Source organism: Anopheles gambiae, chromosome 2 (genome assembly GCF_943734735.2).
Source record: "Anopheles gambiae chromosome 2, idAnoGambNW_F1_1, whole genome shotgun sequence".
Lineage (NCBI taxonomy): Eukaryota > Metazoa > Arthropoda > Insecta > Diptera > Culicidae > Anopheles > Anopheles gambiae.
Window position 1 is genome coordinate 20,389,361 of NC_064601.1, and position 16,956 is coordinate 20,406,316.

At 45.4% G+C, this 16,956-nt stretch overlaps 3 protein-coding genes across 4 annotated transcripts; 1 reads left to right on the forward strand and 2 right to left on the reverse strand.

The window, feature by feature from the left end:
• Positions 1-45: 45 nt before the first annotated feature.
• LOC1273597 (uncharacterized) lies at positions 46-2,710 on the reverse strand. Its single transcript, XM_312590.6, has 3 exons — positions 2,424-2,710; positions 295-2,359; positions 46-217 (listed from the first exon to the last, which is right to left on the reverse strand). Exons 1-3 carry the CDS (start codon positions 2,463-2,465, stop codon positions 135-137), a joined length of 2,190 nt encoding a protein of 729 aa, XP_312590.6. The 5' UTR covers positions 2,466-2,710; the 3' UTR covers positions 46-134.
• Positions 2,711-4,072: 1,362 nt separating this feature from the next.
• On the reverse strand, positions 4,073-9,584 carry LOC11175593 (uncharacterized). Of its 2 annotated transcripts, none has more exons than XM_061650801.1 (2): positions 8,999-9,584; positions 4,073-7,969 (listed from the first exon to the last, which is right to left on the reverse strand). In XM_061650801.1, the coding sequence occupies exon 2, from the start codon at positions 7,889-7,891 to the stop codon at positions 7,049-7,051; it is 843 nt and encodes a 280-aa protein (XP_061506785.1). In that variant the 5' UTR covers positions 7,892-7,969; positions 8,999-9,584; the 3' UTR covers positions 4,073-7,048. The 2 variants fall into 2 exon arrangements, with proteins under 2 accessions (XP_061506785.1, XP_061506786.1); XM_061650802.1 differs by lacking the exon at positions 8,999-9,584 and adding an exon at positions 8,055-8,190.
• A 912-nt stretch (positions 9,585-10,496) lies between these two features.
• Positions 10,497-15,939, forward strand: LOC133391298 (uncharacterized protein K02A2.6-like). Its single transcript, XM_061644344.1, has one exon. The coding sequence runs from the start codon at positions 11,164-11,166 to the stop codon at positions 15,619-15,621; it is 4,458 nt and encodes a 1,485-aa protein (XP_061500328.1). The 5' UTR covers positions 10,497-11,163; the 3' UTR covers positions 15,622-15,939.
• Positions 15,940-16,956: the final 1,017 nt, after the last annotated feature.

Here is a 16,956-nt window from a genome sequence, read left to right on the forward strand (position 1 = left end):
TGCAGTTGGGAAACGGGTGCAATTTAAAAAAGCCGTTGCAAGGAAATCGAACGATAATTTGCGATTTTCTAATAAAAATGCATTCCATACATCCTGCAGGTATAACAATCTTCATTTAACGGAATAAATCGTGCTTAAAATGGATGAACTTCTCGATTTTCGTACAAATAATCCAATGCGTCCAGCAGCGCACGGTAGTTCACTTCCTGTCGATAGCCTGTGGGAAGGGAAAAGAAGGACAATTCTCCTTTATATCATATCTACTAACCAAACTAAATTGTCCTTTGCGCTTACCCACTTCCACCGCAAAATATTTGCACAGCGTCTCAAACTCGCGGCTCGAGATGCGCGTGTGCAGGTCGCGCGTTGCGAACGCGCGCAGCAACTGGTTTCGGCCCACGTGTCCGATCTGCTGCCGGTCGAAATCTTTCAGCAGTGAGCCCAAATTCGACACAATGTCCGCATGGCGGGCGAGCTTCTGCAGCACCTTGGACAGGATGGTTCGCTCGTGGAAGTTGAGAAAATTGACCGGCTGCTCGTCGGCCGGAAAATGGCTGCACGGTACTAGCAGCGGTGCTCGCTCCAGGTACGGTTGATAGTCGACTTCGGCAATGGTATCACAGAACCGCCTGTAGTCCACCGTCTGGCAGGTGGGTGTGCGGAACAGCTCGCACAGCAGCTGCATCTCGTTCGGAGTCAGCTGAACGCTGGCCGTTGACAAGCCTCGGCAGAACTGCTCATCGCTGATACGGTGGTGGTTTAGCGGATCAAATCCTTCCATATAATCTACCAACCGTAACCGGCGCCGTACAGTTTGGGCCTTCACTTTTGCCAGCACTCGAACGATATCTCGCTCCCAGGGCATCGGTTCTGCCGGTCCCGTTTGATCTTTGTTGATCATTTCGATAATTTTTCGATACGGCAGTGTGCTGTTCTCATCGGCTGGAACCGTCACTCCAACATCCTTCAGGAATTGATTGTAATCAAAGCCCAATGCGTCACCGTACAGCTTTTCCAGCAGGAAAGCTTCCCGCTCCTCCAGATGTACGGCACACATGGAAAACACTTCCCGAGCTTGGCTGAAGCTAACGTGACCGTTACGATGCGTATCGAAATCTTGGAACGGTGGCTCGATCAATATGCTTTTGCAGGCAATTTTGCGCTTCAGCTCACGTACAATCCGCTCAGCATCGTGGAGTGCGTCCTCGGTCAGTTCTTCCTTCCCAGGATGGGGTAAATTCTTCACCGCCTGTGGAGGACTTTCAAGCTGCTTGAACGCACCCTTGTCCAGATGCTTCTCCGTAAACACCCGCTCCATTTCGTCCACAAAAGCCGTCCAATGCACTTTGCAAGGATCTTTCGGGTCAGCATATCGTTTGCAAAGCTGCTTAATTTCCCGCTCATTCAAAGGCAATCGATCGAGGGGCGAAAGTCCTATCACGTCCAGGCAGCGGATAAAGGTGCTCTTGGCCATCCATCCACAGCGCTGCGGATCGTACGGCTGGAAATAGTCCTTCGCACCGATCGACCCATTCCAAATGTGTCGCTGTATGCGTAGGAGCAGCTCCTCCAACCCGTAGTCCCGCCGGGCCGCATCCAAACAGGGATGAAAAGCGAAACGCTTACCCAGCAGGGTGGCCAACGGTACGGTACCAATCTCCGTACGATCCACCTTGGGCAGGTGGGTGTGTATGATTTTCGGCGGCACTGCCGCATCATCCTTCTCCCGGTCGAGTGCACCGTCGTGCGCATCCAGATAGCGAACCAGCTGATCGATCTCGTCGATAAATGCTTTGTAGTTGAAATTATGCCCATTGGTCGAGAAGCGCTTTACGAGCAGAACGGTGTCCGGCTTGGCGAGCGTTACTCCCAAAAAGTAAAGCACGCGTGTCGCATACCGTACCGTGCAGTATGGTGCCGTGTTGGTCGTTAACGAGTAGTCCTCGAAGTAGGGCGTTAGCACGTGCTCCCGATAGCGCAACGCTTTCGCGATCGACATCAGCATCAGCGCCAGCTTGCGATGTTCGTACACGGACAAGCGATCGTCAGGATGGTCGCGAACATCACCAGCATAGGGTGAGCGGGTGCCCTTCTCTTTGCCGAACAGAACATCGCAAAACTGATCGTACGAGGTGCGGCCAGCAGTGGCGCTAAAGTATTCGGCAAGCTGACAAACTGACTCCTTGCTCGCAGCTTCTCCCAGGTGGCAGCCAAGGATGTTGGCAAACAGGTACACCGGTATCGTGCCGGAATGGCAGGAATCTTGCTGCTGGAACTGAAGCCGTAGCTTTTCTGCGACCGGCTCTAGCTGGCACCGTATGTATTCGCAACTCTTCCAAACGGCTAGCAAACGAGCGTGCTGCGCAGGGATGGACGAAGGCGGTGGTTACTACTGTGTCCCAAAATGGAACTCGCTTACATACCTCGGCGTGGGCATTGTCATCGCAGGGAAATTTCGTTTTCATTTTGTGGATAATTTAGTACGCGTTCGTTGTCTGTCTTCTGTTCTATGCGTAGGACGTTCCTCTCAGTGTACTCACACGCTGTTATGGCTACTTAGATTGAAATGTTCTTTTCTTCAAGTGTTTTTGGTGTTCCAGGTGTATTCTTCAGGAAAATTGTTCCACCAAAGCAGGCTGTGTGTGTTGTGAAGTAGTTGCCACGTGTCGTTTTCCATTCCACGTTCGAGAAGAACCGCTTTTCCCGCAAATTAGCTGATATTTTTTAAATTATTTTTTTCTTTGTAATTAAATATACACACGTGCGGTTTGAATATTGATTTGCGTTTATTACTCTGAGACTTTCGTTTTTTTTATTGATTTCTTTATTGTTAGGTTTGCTGTTAGTGCATGTGCGTCTGCTTGGTATTATTTTCTTATGTTATTTTCCCTGCTTCACTCTTTACTTTACTCTCTTTTCAAAATCATTGTCAACAGTAGTGTCATAAACTCCTCAACCGATTTAACTCTTTTTACGAGATTTTTTTTTTCCATTTACCATATCCATGCTTATCCCCGAGCGAGCGGGAAATATTGTTTCCCTTTTTTAGCACACATGCACACAACACATGTACAAAACTCAATGGTGTATGTTGATATATTACGTAGTGTATGTATGTATTTGTCGCTTATTCTGTCTTTTTCTGTTTTTTTTTTTAATTTTTGTTTTTTAATATCTTTCTCTACATTCTGTACTATATTTTTAGTCATTTTTTTATTCGTATCAAAAGCCACTGTATGTTTTGCTTTTCCGTTTTCAATGTTCCAGTTCTGTCTGCACTTCCTTCTTTGCAGCATATCATGTTTAGATTTTTCCTCTTTCCTTTTTATGTTTATGTTCTCTCTCTTTATCTCTCCTCGTTTTGCTAGTTTCCTGTTTCAACATTTACTTATTTTGCTTTTACTTGTCTTACTTTCTTTCTTTCCACTACTTCTGGCATCATAACAAGAACTTTCGATCGGTTTGCATTATTTTTTGTTATTCTTTCACTTATTAGCTGCCACACACACACACACAACGCACCCCATGCACATATAACAACAACGGACGTTAAATGAAAACATAGTTGGAGAAAATAGAAAGAAATTCGAGCAAAAGTTTCTATAAAGGATGGATCGCATGTTAGAAATGAATAAATTGGAAGAAACATACAATCATTCATTGAGCCATGCTTTTAGGGATATATTCATACTCAATAATACAGATACATACTAGGGCTGATTCGTTATCTTATTAGATAGAGGGTTACGTCCTGCTTTTCTTAATACGTTAGGTATAAACCTATACACTCTAATACACTAACCCCGTTGACACTTCGTTCCTATTTTCACCCGGCAAATCAGTACTTTCTTTCGTATTTGATCTACTGAAGAAATCCTTTACAAGCAGAGACTTTGAAAATAAGAAAAAAAAAATCTAATACAATGGAAAACTTTCTCGAATTCTTTCCAAGGACAGGGGATCTCTACGAGGGCGCAGATATACAGGAGACTGCTTTCTTTGGCCTTTCAGCTACTAGGAGCTAGTAGATTCGCTCTGCTACTAAGGAACTGCTACCCATCATTAGTTAGAGGGTGTGTTAACAAATAAACAGCACAAAATTTGCCATAATACGTTTGTTTCCAGTTTCAACCCATTGCCATTCAACGCTCTTCTCACATGGCCGGTTCTAATTTGCCTTATCTTCACACGTTAATTTGAAAAGGGGCTTTAGCATCTAATCCGACGATTTAGACATCCATTAAACATGCACACACACATACAATTAGACACACACACACATACCTTCTTTCGACACACATACACACATACAATGGTGTGTGGGAGAGGTGAAGTGATGCCGTTGCACTATATTCAACAAAACACAGTAACAAACACACGTTTTGCGCCTAATTGTTTCACATCCCTCGCCGTAGAATGATTGTAGATGAGGTTACATTTTAAATTTTTACCATCCTCTCTTGAACTGTGCCACTGCTGATCAGCTTCTCCTAAGCAAGTTTGTTAAGTCTTTTATTTAACTTTCGTGATAGTTTGCTATGGCCCGCGGCGTCGTGATATTTCTCCTCTTCAAACAGACAGACACACACACACAGCGTGATATTTCGTTAGATTGATCGAAGTGGAAAAGGAAAAGGATAAATTGGTATATTCAACAGTATATATTTGTTATAATTATTATTATTATTATTATTATTGTTTAGTCATTATTCGCGTGTCGCGCGGGAGCCTATTCGATCAAAGTTCGTGCTCTTCTCTTCTTGATTGTGTGTATGTGTAACGATTTTTACTTCGTTTTGAATTAAAAAGATGGTTTCACACTTCTCTTAGAGCTTGAGATGCATTCCGAGCACAAAATTCGAGATTGTTGTTCAATTTCACTTCTTCCTCGCAATGATTGTTCGAAGTGCGTGGTTTTGCCAACCTTCGCCGTAACACTGAACCGCCGCGTTTTGTGCAAACGACATCTATTGGCCATCTATCGCCCTGAATAACGCAAATTGCATGCACATGCACATCTTCCGCGGGGGCGTTTCAATTCCATGCTTACATTCGCCTTTCTCTACCACTCTATAAACTAACGTTTGATTTCGATACCGTCCTAATACCACCAATGCAACACACACACACAACACATTATACGACTAGTAAGAAGGTAAGCATTTTTGCTCACTTCAACCTTACCTAACTCCCGCCTCCCGCCCCTTTATTACTGATTGCCATTTCTAATGATACACGGCGTGGAGAGGGCAGGCGGGTGAGGAAGGTGGCTGGGGCGCACAAACATAAGCAAGGGATTTTCATTGTGTCCATTATTTTGGACATTGTGACAAAATATCCGACTTGTGTGAGTGATAAAAGGTGAATGAATAATGGATCCATAGAGCAGTGGGGAATATTGAACGTTTCGGTGTCTCTTCTTTGCACGTGACAAAAGCAATGCAAAGTATCACTTAACTGTGTTTACACGCTTAAAACGAGGCCGTGAGCTGTGGACACTTTTACGGGGAAATCCTAGTAAAGTTGTGGTAATACAAAAACAGGTAAATTTGTCCAAATGACTAACGATACCGTCACCAATGGAGGATGAATAATACGCGAATTCCGTCCCTTTTCTTCATTGTTATCCAGCGGGGTGTTTGAGTGTGATAATGATGATGATGATAGGAGCAGTTTAAATAATCTGCGATATCAAAATGATAAACGGATGACTCATTCATACGCTGGTACACACATTGAACCCGGGTGGAGAGTAGCGGGAAGGAACGGGTACACTGGTACAAGAAGCGATAGAGGATATAATACACATTATTATCAATAGAGCACAGGCATTAATATTCATACAAGTATAACTATATACAACGAATGGTACGTTATGTTGGGTATGTTTTGCGGGGAGGGGGAGTAGAATTTAATTAAACGTATGTGGCAAGTATCACAATGCTTAACTTTTAAATAATGATTATATTAATATGTATACTAACTGTTACTGTTTGCGTAGTATGTATGTGTGTTGGTGTGTAATTTGTTTCATTTTCTTTTCTTTCCCCTTTGTTTTATCATCATTCGTAAACGAGTTTACTCATTTGTTTGCTTCTTTTGTGGTGCGCGTGTATGTGTTTTTGTGTAATGTGTTGCTACGCGTAAATAAGTTACGGCTGTAATAATAATTAGAATGGATGTCGTTTTTTTTTTTGTTTGATTTTGCCTTATTCTTCTCTTCATCGCCCGTCCCCGGATTAAACCATGTAAAAATGTAAGCGTACGACTTGTATCGCACTTTGTTGTGCTTGTTTGGCATTCCTTTTCGTTACGTTGCGTTGGTCGGATAGGGGGGAGGGGGGTTTACAGTAATACAGATAGCAAACTAAATGGGGTGGGGGAGACAAAACTGGGATAAAAGCTACCACATGCGAGCTGCTTAAAGCGTACTTTAAGGTATGACATTTCAACGAGATGTACTAATGGTACGGGTGGTATGGTGAAGGGATATTTGAATCATCTGAGAAACACGTCAAAGTATCACCATCGTTACCCATGGCATGCCCAGGTTGGTAAAATGTTTAGCACCAGAAACAATGTATCTTTACACTCATCGCTGCACGCAACACACACAGACTCACACACACACACATACACGGGGGTAAAGGGAACGAAACAATATGAGCAGAATGCAGAATTTAGTGTTGTATATGCTTCCCCCAATACGAGGGATCAGTGCTGGATGGGTCAATGTCAATGGTGAGCAATTTAAAATACGCACAAATTACCCCGAGCACCCGCCGCGCGAGTGTATCATGTGCCGGGTATGTGCACAAACACACACACACACTCACTCACACATACATATGAAGTAAAGAGCGAAACAAAATGTAACTAAGGAACACGAAGAAACACAGGCTGTTGTTAGCACATTACATCCGTCGGTCATGCCGCCCGATGTACGTGTCGTGCCCGCGATGCACCGAGTGGCCGGATGCATCGGGATCATCTTTACCGCCGTGTTTTACGGTTAGCCGCGCGTTGCGGCTGCGGGATGCGTCGGACTCTACGAGCACTTCTGAAAGTGTCCGCCGGTACCGGGCGAGGTGGGCGATTCGTCCGAGCTGCCCGGACCACCGCCACCACCCTTGGTTGTTCGCTCGTCGAAGTGCACCACCTGGTTGCGCTCCCTTCGTTCGTCGGACGGTACCCGCACCGCCGTCGAGGCCCAGCGCTCGTCACTGTCCGCCATGTCCGGATCGAAGACGAGCGAGCGCGGTGAGGTAGGCTCGCGGAACTTGCCACCGCTCTTCATGCTGCTCTTGGCGCTTTTCTCCGCGATCGCGGCATCGTACTCGGTGCCGCCCAGTATCCGCCCGTCCCCGGCATTGCTCATGTCGAGCAGCAGCTTCGACACCTTCTTGCACTTGGTCATGTGCTTCTCGGCCCGGGCCTTCTCTGTGTACGTTTTGAAGCACTTGTGACATTTGAACTTTTTCTCCACGATCTTCTTCTCCTTCATCGGCTTCAGGTTCTTCATGTGCTCGAACAGGTGCTTCTTCAGCTCCTTCTTCAGCTGGAACGGCTTCTTGCAGAACAGGCAGATCGTGTAGCGGATGGTAACGTCCAGGGCGGGATCCGAATGGTCCGCCGCCGTCCGGTCCGGATTGACGACTTCGATATTTTCGCACGCGTCCAGCTCCTCGAGCGATTCCGAATCGGAATCACTTTCCTGATCCAGTGCCTCCAGCTGCCGCTCGATGTCTTCCGTGCTGCCCTCGTGCTGCAGCCCACCGGCAAGCCCACCCGCTCCGCCTGCTGCCCCGCCCGGCATCAGATGACTGGCGCCAGCACCACCACTGTCCGTGGTGCTGCCCTGATGCTTTGCTGCCGTATTGCTGTCGCCCATTGTCCTGTTTTCTGTGCGATTGGTCACTTCGGGATGGTTTGTTGACGAGATAGCTTTGCTGTCAGCGCTGCCGTTGCCCTGCAAGTAAGAAAAAAGAGAAGAAAATGAGTGTGAGTAAAACACATTGACATTTTAAAGCATTTTTAAAAGCAATCTCACTAACGGGTTCGACAAAATGCCGGTATCAATTGTTTGCCTGCCGTGCCTTATCTTCGCAGTAGGTAACTTATCGAAACGCCATCGGTTTGCTTATCTTTCGCTTTCGGTACAGAAGCACTACGGGCAGACGAAGCAGTGTGCTGCGCTGCATGTGTGTGGCGCGGAGGTAATGTTATGCACACATGGGCGTGGAAGGCAAATTAAATGGTTCGTGAGAAATTAAAAAAAAAAGTGCGCTGAAGCTAATTTGGCGTGCAGTTCGGAGTGGATGGATTACTCCGCATCGGGGGAATAAAACAGGGCCAAGCTTGCACAACACATGCAAAACCGCATGTGCGTGTGCTGCCATCGGTCACAAGACACCTTGCAAATTGGATTGCTGTGATCGAACGACACGAAATCGCTCGTGACAACGAGGGCGCCCATACGAGGGGAGGGGGGCAAGGTAAACATTGAAAAAGATGCTGCGACATTCGCAGCACCCGGAATTGTGTCGCATTAGCGCGACCCACACTGCGGTCACATTTTCTGCCGCATTGTACAACGGAGGGGGGAAGGAGTGTAAAACGCCGAGAGACGTACGCACGGACACGGGCGTGCTGGTGGGTGGAGTGTTGGATTGAGGGTGTGTCAAGCTTTCGACCCAACAACAACAGCAGCACCCGCTTGCCATACGGTATTCGAGAGGCACAAGTGTGGCGCCACCTCCACAGGACACGCAAACCGGGAGGGGGTCGACATGCGTGGGACATGCCGATTCCGAGGTGGGAAAAACATTTGCCCCCGAGAGAAACAAGGACAGCGCCCACTTCTTGCAAACAAAGGGCGAGGACGGCGGGAGGGAACGTTGGACTACGTGCGGACGTGCGCAACTGGTCGTTGCGGTTCCGTCCTTCTGGAAGCGTTCCAGCGCGTTGGTTGGAGATGCAAAAAGGACAATTTACTTACTTGCTAGCTCTGGCACAGACACGGCCGTGTCAGAGACAATGTTGCTCTCGTTGTCGCCCTTTTGCAGTGACCGGTTGCTTTCGCTCTCGCGTCTGTTGGCCGACTTTTGCCGACACCGTACCGCAATTCACAGCCGCAGGGAGAGGTTTCTATTCTTCGGTGAGGTTGTGGTTGTTCCTCACTGCACACTTTATTTTCTGTTTGCCCAAAATCTAACAACCGGAATGCAGCAGACCAGTGCTGATGCCCCCTGCAGTAGCTGTCATAATTTTACTTTTTGATTCTACACATACGCACATACACACCGAGTGAAGCACACATACACACGCGCAATAGCTTACTGAATAGTACAGCGCAGCACAAACAGTGGCAAAGGATACACAGCGCGAGCTTATTTGCTCATTACCTTACGTCGCTATGCTTCGTTTTAAGGTGTTTGATTTTCACAAACTTTCTTACACTTCTTACAAGGAATGAGTTTTTCACTATTTTTCGTCGAATATATTGGAAGAGTTCATTTCCAAGTGGATTTTTTTTACAAAATAATTCTGCAACATGAAAGCTGTCAAATTTGACGCGCTTGACGCAGCTGACAGCTGGTACCCAAGGAGCAAAACTCGTCCAAGATGCATACAACGACATGTCACGCTTTTACAGTAAGCTTTCAACTTATGCGTTACCCAGACTTGTGTTTGTAGGTGTATGAATATGATAAGGTCAAGTTGTTGAGAGCAAATAGAAATTTCCCAAGTGCCACAAATCCACTAAACGACCACTAAACGGCTTCTAAACGACTCAAGTTCTCTACCTAAACGGAATATAGAAAGACTTCGTTTAGCAGACGGCAAACGACTCATGCATTCTAAAAATAGCGAAAAAGCTGGTGGCGCTCTCTGTTGGTAGGATACTCCAACCAGTTGAGCTTCATCGCTTGGAGGAGAGTTTTCTCATTTCCTCTGTACTGTTGTATGGTTTCGCATTGAAGTTATGCATCGCTAGAACTAGAACGGCGATACAATTGTTTAAATACTAAACTCCAATGGAAACCACCAGCACTGAAGCAAGTGAGATTTGAGTAATGGTCATTGGTGTTGATACCCACGTATCTGACCACACGACCATTTATATAGATTTTTGCTCGGAAAGTTAGAAGGCTTTATAGGTCATAATAAGATGAAACTTGCCGAAACACATTGCAAGAAAAGGATAGCAATATAATAATCAGTTTTAATACGCCATCTGTTGCTCAAACCAATGAAGCTGTGGAGCTTTCATTTTTTCTATGGATATTCAATTTTCCAGTCGTTTAAGCTTAATCTCTGGTGCTTGGGGTGTTTGTGACCACACGCACGACCATTCTTCAGGGCTTCAGGATTTTTGCTCGGGAAGTAAAAAGGGGTAAATAAGGCTTTAGATGAAGGAAGGAAAATACATAGCAAGAAAAGGACAGAAATATAATGATGGGTTATAGAACGCCATCTTTTGACCAATCCAGTGAAGCTATGTGTTGTGGACGGAATCAAAGTTGCGCAACATTGTGCTCTGGGCCGCTCGCTACGTGCGACGGTTTTCAGACGCTAGAGCTGTCAACAACCACGTGCAGCTAAAGGGCGCAGCCATCGCGATCCTTCCGAGGACCGAGGTCGGGACGACGACCTCGGGGTGACCGTTGACATACACTTCACTGCAGGCCATCCGCGATAAGAGGTGCGAGCGCGAGCATTAGGGACTAGCGGGCGTATAGGTTTTTTGTATGTAAAGTTTTATTGCGTTGTACATCGTTATTGTAATATAGTGTTTTAAGTACTTTTTATCCTGGTGTTCGGATTGTTTATTTACGTGTTAAAGAACATAAAAGTGGCGACGAGGATGGGATTTTCCTCATCAGTGTGTAGAACCTGCGTTGTAAAAAAAAAGAAAAAAAACTGCTCCTTCTCTAACTGAAAAAAACGCGCAGTGCAGTGAAATTGTTTAATAATTAAAAAAAAAAAACCTATTCAGTGAGTGTAAAAGAAAAAAAAAAGTATATAAAAAGGATCATCAGAACGTGTGTAGTAGGATAGCTAAGCTCAGTAGCTTGATTGAAAAGTTCGTGTACAGTTCGGTTTTATTTTTTTTCCTGTCGAGGACAATTTTTTTTTCTCTCTCTGCAAATAATTTATAAAATGAATACCAGTGGTGATGAAGAAAGGCGCTCTAGTGCGGGTTTTAATGTGCAACCGACGCACCAGCTACAAAATGGTTCTGGAGAACCATCAGTGCAGCAACCTCCATTACAAACGCCGCCATCGGTGTCGATGGATAGTTCGTCGATGATGCAGATCTTGAAATTAATGCAGCAACAAATGGCGCAGCAGCAGAACATTTTGGCGCAGTTAATGCAGCAGCAAGGGTCAGGCCAAAGTTCATCCACAACACCGGAACAAATCTTGGATTCGTTGTGCAGCCACATTAAAGAATTTAAATACGATGCTGAGGCTGGAACGACATTTGCCGCATGGTACAACCGCTATGAGGACCTGTTCGAAAGAGATGCTGCCCGGTTGAGCGACGAAGCAAAAGTGCGCCTTCTCATGCGCAAGCTAGGAACTCTTGAACATGACCGGTATGTAAATTTTATCTTGCCAAAGTTCTCACGAGATTTTTCATTACCAGAGACGGTCGCAAAGCTGACAGATTTGTTCGGAACTAAGGAGTCCCTGTTACATCGACGGTTCAAATGCTTAAATACGGTGAAGGGGAAGACGGAAGATTATCTAGCGTACGCATGTCGCGTCAACCGGGGTGTAGTCAACTTTGAGTTAGGCAAGTTGACGGAGGAACAGCTTAAATGCCTTGTATTTGTTTGCGGGTTGAAAGATGATAAGGATGTGGAAATTCGTCAAAGACTGTTAGTGCGGATCGAGGAACGTCCTGAAACCACCCTGGAGCATATTACAACCGAATGTCAACGCATTATCAACTTAAGACACGACAGCGCAATGATCGAAAGAGAGAACACCGAACAAGTCTATGCAGTGAAGCATAAGGAAACACAGTTCCAGCATTATCGAAGCAACCTGCCATACGATTCGAAACCCCCTAGCAGATCGTGCTGGCTATGTGGAGGACTACACTGGTCTCGAGACTGTACGTACCGTACTCACAAATGTACCGATTGTGGAAGAATAGGCCACAAAGAAGGATTTTGCAAAACGTACAACAATTATCGTCGGAACTATAACCAAGCGAATTTCAATCGTCAGCAAGCAAATACTAGAACGGTCTCAGTCAATGTGCACAGCGTTCAGGAGAGAAGGAAGTATGTACCTCTCAGCATCAATGGCATTCACCTCCGGCTACAGCTCGACACCGCTTCTGACATATCAGTCATTGGCAAAAATACCTGGAAACTAATCGGAGCACCCCCCCTTTCCCCGCCAACAGTCGATGCCAAAACAGCATCGGGAGCAGTGTTGCATATAATCGGCGAATTCAGTGCCAACATCACCATCAAAGAAGAGCAGCGTGTCGAGACGGTTTATGTTTCGCAAGCGGACTTGAAGCTGTTGGGAACCGACCTAATCGAGGCTTTTTCCTTATGGTCAGTGCCTGTTGACCAGATATGCAACGCCATTCAATCATCAACGAATAAGGAGCTACGACTACGTTATCCCAAGCTGTTTGGAGAGGGCATGGGCCTATGTACAAAGGGAAACGTTACTCTGCAGCTGAAAGAAAAGTGTCGTCCAGTTTTCTGCCCTAAACGTCCAGTTGCGTACGCTATGCTGGATGCAGTCGACAAGGAACTGGACCGGCTGGAGAAGCTAGGAGTCATCACACCGGTCGATTTCTCTGACTGGGCCGCACCAATTGTCGTCGTGCGGAAAGCAAACGGTCAGATAAGGATCTGCGGAGATTACTCGACCGGTCTCAATGGAGCCTTGCACCCCCAGGAGTACCCGCTTCCACTACCAGCAGATATTTTCGCCAGGCTAGGTAATTGCACTCATTTTACACAAATAGATTTATCGGATGCTTTCCTTCAGGTCGAAATTGCTGAGCAGAGTCGGAAGTTTCTAACCATCAACACGCATAAAGGGCTTTACTCCTACAACCGACTACCACCGGGCATCAAGGTAGCTCCTGCGGCTTTTCAACAGTTGATGGACAAAATGCTCATTGGATTGCGGGGAGTTTCCAGTTACATGGATGATATCATTATCGGAGGTAGGAATCAGAAAGAACATGATGATATTTTAAATGAAACGCTCGCTAGAATTCAAGATTATGGTTTCACAATTCGCGTAGAAAAATGTTTTTTTAATGAGAAGCAAATACGGTATCTAGGGCACATAATCGATAATCAAGGCATCAGACCAGATCCGGAAAAAGTTAAAGTTATAACCAATTTGCCAGCACCATCAGATGTCAGTGAAGTAAGGTCATTCCTCGGAGCAATCAATTATTATGGGCGCTTTATTCCAAATCTACGAAATTTGCGGTACCCACTGGATGCACTACTAAAAGAAGGGAGAGAATTTGCGTGGACTGCAGAATGCCAGAAAGTTTTTGAAAAATTCAAGTCAGTATTGTCTTCAAACCTATTATTAACCCACTATGATCCGCGACTTGAGATAGTGGTATCAGCTGATGCGTCTTCCGTTGGTCTGGGAGCAACTCTAAGTCACAAATTTTCTGATGGCAGTATGAAGGTTGTACAACATGCATCACGATCTCTTACAAAAGCCGAGCAAAGATACAGTCAAATCGACCGGGAAGGGCTAGCTATCATTTTCGCAGTGACCAAATTTCATAAGATGATATTTGGTCGGCATTTCCGTCTTCAGACAGATCACAGGCCTCTGCTAAGAATATTTGGAAACAAGAAAGGTATTCCTGTTTACACTGCAAACAGGTTACAGCGTTTTGCCCTTACGCTTTTAATGTACGATTTTGAAATCGAATATGTAACCACGGAGAAATTTGGAAATGCCGACATCCTATCAAGATTGATAAGCGAGCACAGCAAGCCAGATGAAGACTATATAATCGCCAATTTGGAGCTAGAGAAGGATGTAAAATCAGTAGTCATCAGCAACATCTCATCCCTACCAATCAATTTTACGGAAGTAGCCAAACAAACGGGAAAAGATTCAATTTTATCAAAGGTACTACATTTTACACAAAACGGTTGGCCACATAATACTATTTATACAGGAGAATTAGCAAGTTTTTATGCAAGAAGGGAAGCGTTATCAGCAGTGGATGAGTGTTTATTATTTGGCGAGAGAGTCATAATTCCAAACAGCCTTCAGGAACGATGCCTCCGACAGTTCCATCGTGGCCATCCTGGCATTCAAAGAATGAAATCGTTAGCTCGTAGCTACGTATATTGGCCATCCATCGATAAAGACATAAGCGAATGCGTAGCCTCTTGTGAGAGGTGTCAAGCTGTTTCAAAGTCACCTGCTCATTCAACTCCTATTCCTTGGCCTAAACCTTCATCACCATGGCAGCGTGTGCATATCGATTACGCTGGCCCTCTGGAAGGGGACTATTTTTTAATTGTCGTGGATGCATACTCAAAATGGCCAGAGATTGTAAAAACATCAAGCAATACGGCATCGGCGACTATAGCAATTCTACGAGGAATATTTTCACGTTTTGGAAATCCAGTCACGCTTGTAAGTGACAATGGCACGCAGTTTACTAGCGAGATTTTTGCTGATTTTTGCGCTCACAATGGCATAGAACATCTGAGAACAGCACCATTTCATCCTCAGTCAAATGGCCAGGCTGAGAGGTTTGTAGACACGTTCAAGAGATCGATGAAAAAGATTAGTGCAGAAGATACATCACTTCCGGAGGCATTGGACATATTTTTACAAACCTATCGATCGACTCCAAATCCGTCCACAGAAGAAAAGAAATCACCAGCTGAGCTCATGTTAGGTCGTAAAATGCGAACAACTTTGGATCTGCTTCGTCCTACCTTAAATCCATTTAAACACAGTGTACCTGAGAAGGTGAGAGAGTTGTCCTGCGGAGATTTAGTGTACGTCAAGACATACAGCAGAAACATTTGGAAATGGGAGCCAGCAGTCATAACCGGAAGATGTGGCAACGTTATGTATGAAGTTGTAACCGGTGATCAACGTACACTTCGAAGGCATGTAAATCAAATGCGTAGGCGTAACGGAAATCAGCAGCATCAGCAGAGCCGCTCTTCGAAACCCTTAGCTCTGGATGTATTTCTGGATTCATGGAATGTAATGCACGAGCCACCACCGTTGCTTGACGATCAGTGCACTCCATCACCTGTTCAGGCGCCACCGTTATCGTTATCATTGGCTCCAACAACGTGTCTTCCATCACCGAGTTGTTTGTCACCATCGTCATCGTCGACTCCACCATCGTCTACAATACCGCCTGAGTCTGCTATCACATCGTCTGCGTCCTCGCCATCGTCATCGTCCAATTCGGGTTCAGTCTACACTTCCTGTTCACCTACATCACCTGAAGAGTCTCCAACAGATGAACTAGATGACCACAAGGAAGAAGAACAGCTGGTACAAGTACCACGTAGGTCTTCTAGAAATATAAGACCCTCACGTTGGTTGGACCAGTACCAGCTATATTAACAGGGGGAGATGTTGTGGACGGAATCAAAGTTGCGCAACATTGTGCTCTGGGCCGCTCGCTACGTGCGACGGTTTTCAGACGCTAGAGCTGTCAACAACCACGTGCAGCTAAAGGGCGCAGCCATCGCGATCCTTCCGAGGACCGAGGTCGGGACGACGACCTCGGGGTGACCGTTGACATACACTTCACTGCAGGCCATCCGCGATAAGAGGTGCGAGCGCGAGCATTAGGGACTAGCGGGCGTATAGGTTTTTTGTATGTAAAGTTTTATTGCGTTGTACATCGTTATTGTAATATAGTGTTTTAAGTACTTTTTATCCTGGTGTTCGGATTGTTTATTTACGTGTTAAAGAACATAAAACTATGGAACAGCTATGTTGAGCAATACAGTGAAGCAGATACATGCACATCAACACTACCAACCATCAATCATTTCTCATCAACTTCTATGTTGTTCATCGCAAGTGCGGCATGACTACATTAAACCATTTATTACTCAGATCAGTTAGGGTCAGATCAGCCATAGGTAGACAGGACAACAGGACTTGTCCATCGTCAGTGATTGAGCCAAATCAAAACATGTGAACGAATGAACAGTCGTTCGAGAGGAGTTGCATGGTGCTTTTACGAACGCATCAGCTTCTGTGGAATAAAACGAAGCTTATCACTTTGCATAAAATAAAATACCGTGAAATGAAAAAGATTCAACGGAATTACGTCTTATACTGGCGCAAAAAGCAATGAAATTCAAATAAAAAAATACGTTAATCGTTAAACAACCATGCGCCTCCATAACCAATCTTGCCTTTGTGTTTGTAACTAAGGATCGCCCTAAGGAACTAAGGATGTTCCATTCCTGTTTCAAACATTTCAGTTCAACCATTTAACCAATTTTTACCAGCTCAGAACAGTACAGTTCATTCCCCGGCTTGACGTCATCAATGTAGAAAGCTCGACCACAAAAGCTCCCTGCTTAATGTTCTGTAACAAGCGCGCGCTCCATGAAAGCGGCGGTGGCGGGAGCAAACAATCGATTGTATGACTGTAAAAAAACACGTTCCGTTTCGTCTTCTGTTTACCTTCGTTTGTTCTGCCATGCTCCATGCTCGAGTGCATTGGCTTGTGTCATGGTTACAATATTCACGCCGGCATTAGTGCCGTTACCGTGTCCAGCTATTCTCGTTCTGGTCGCAGCAGTGAGTGAGCTTTGTGCGTTTGATTGCTAGGTGTTCTGGGCAAGCAAAACTGCATTCTTAATCCGTTATTTCCACAGAAAAACAAAACATTTGTATGTATTACCAGTTAATTGACATAAATAGCGTTGACAAAACATC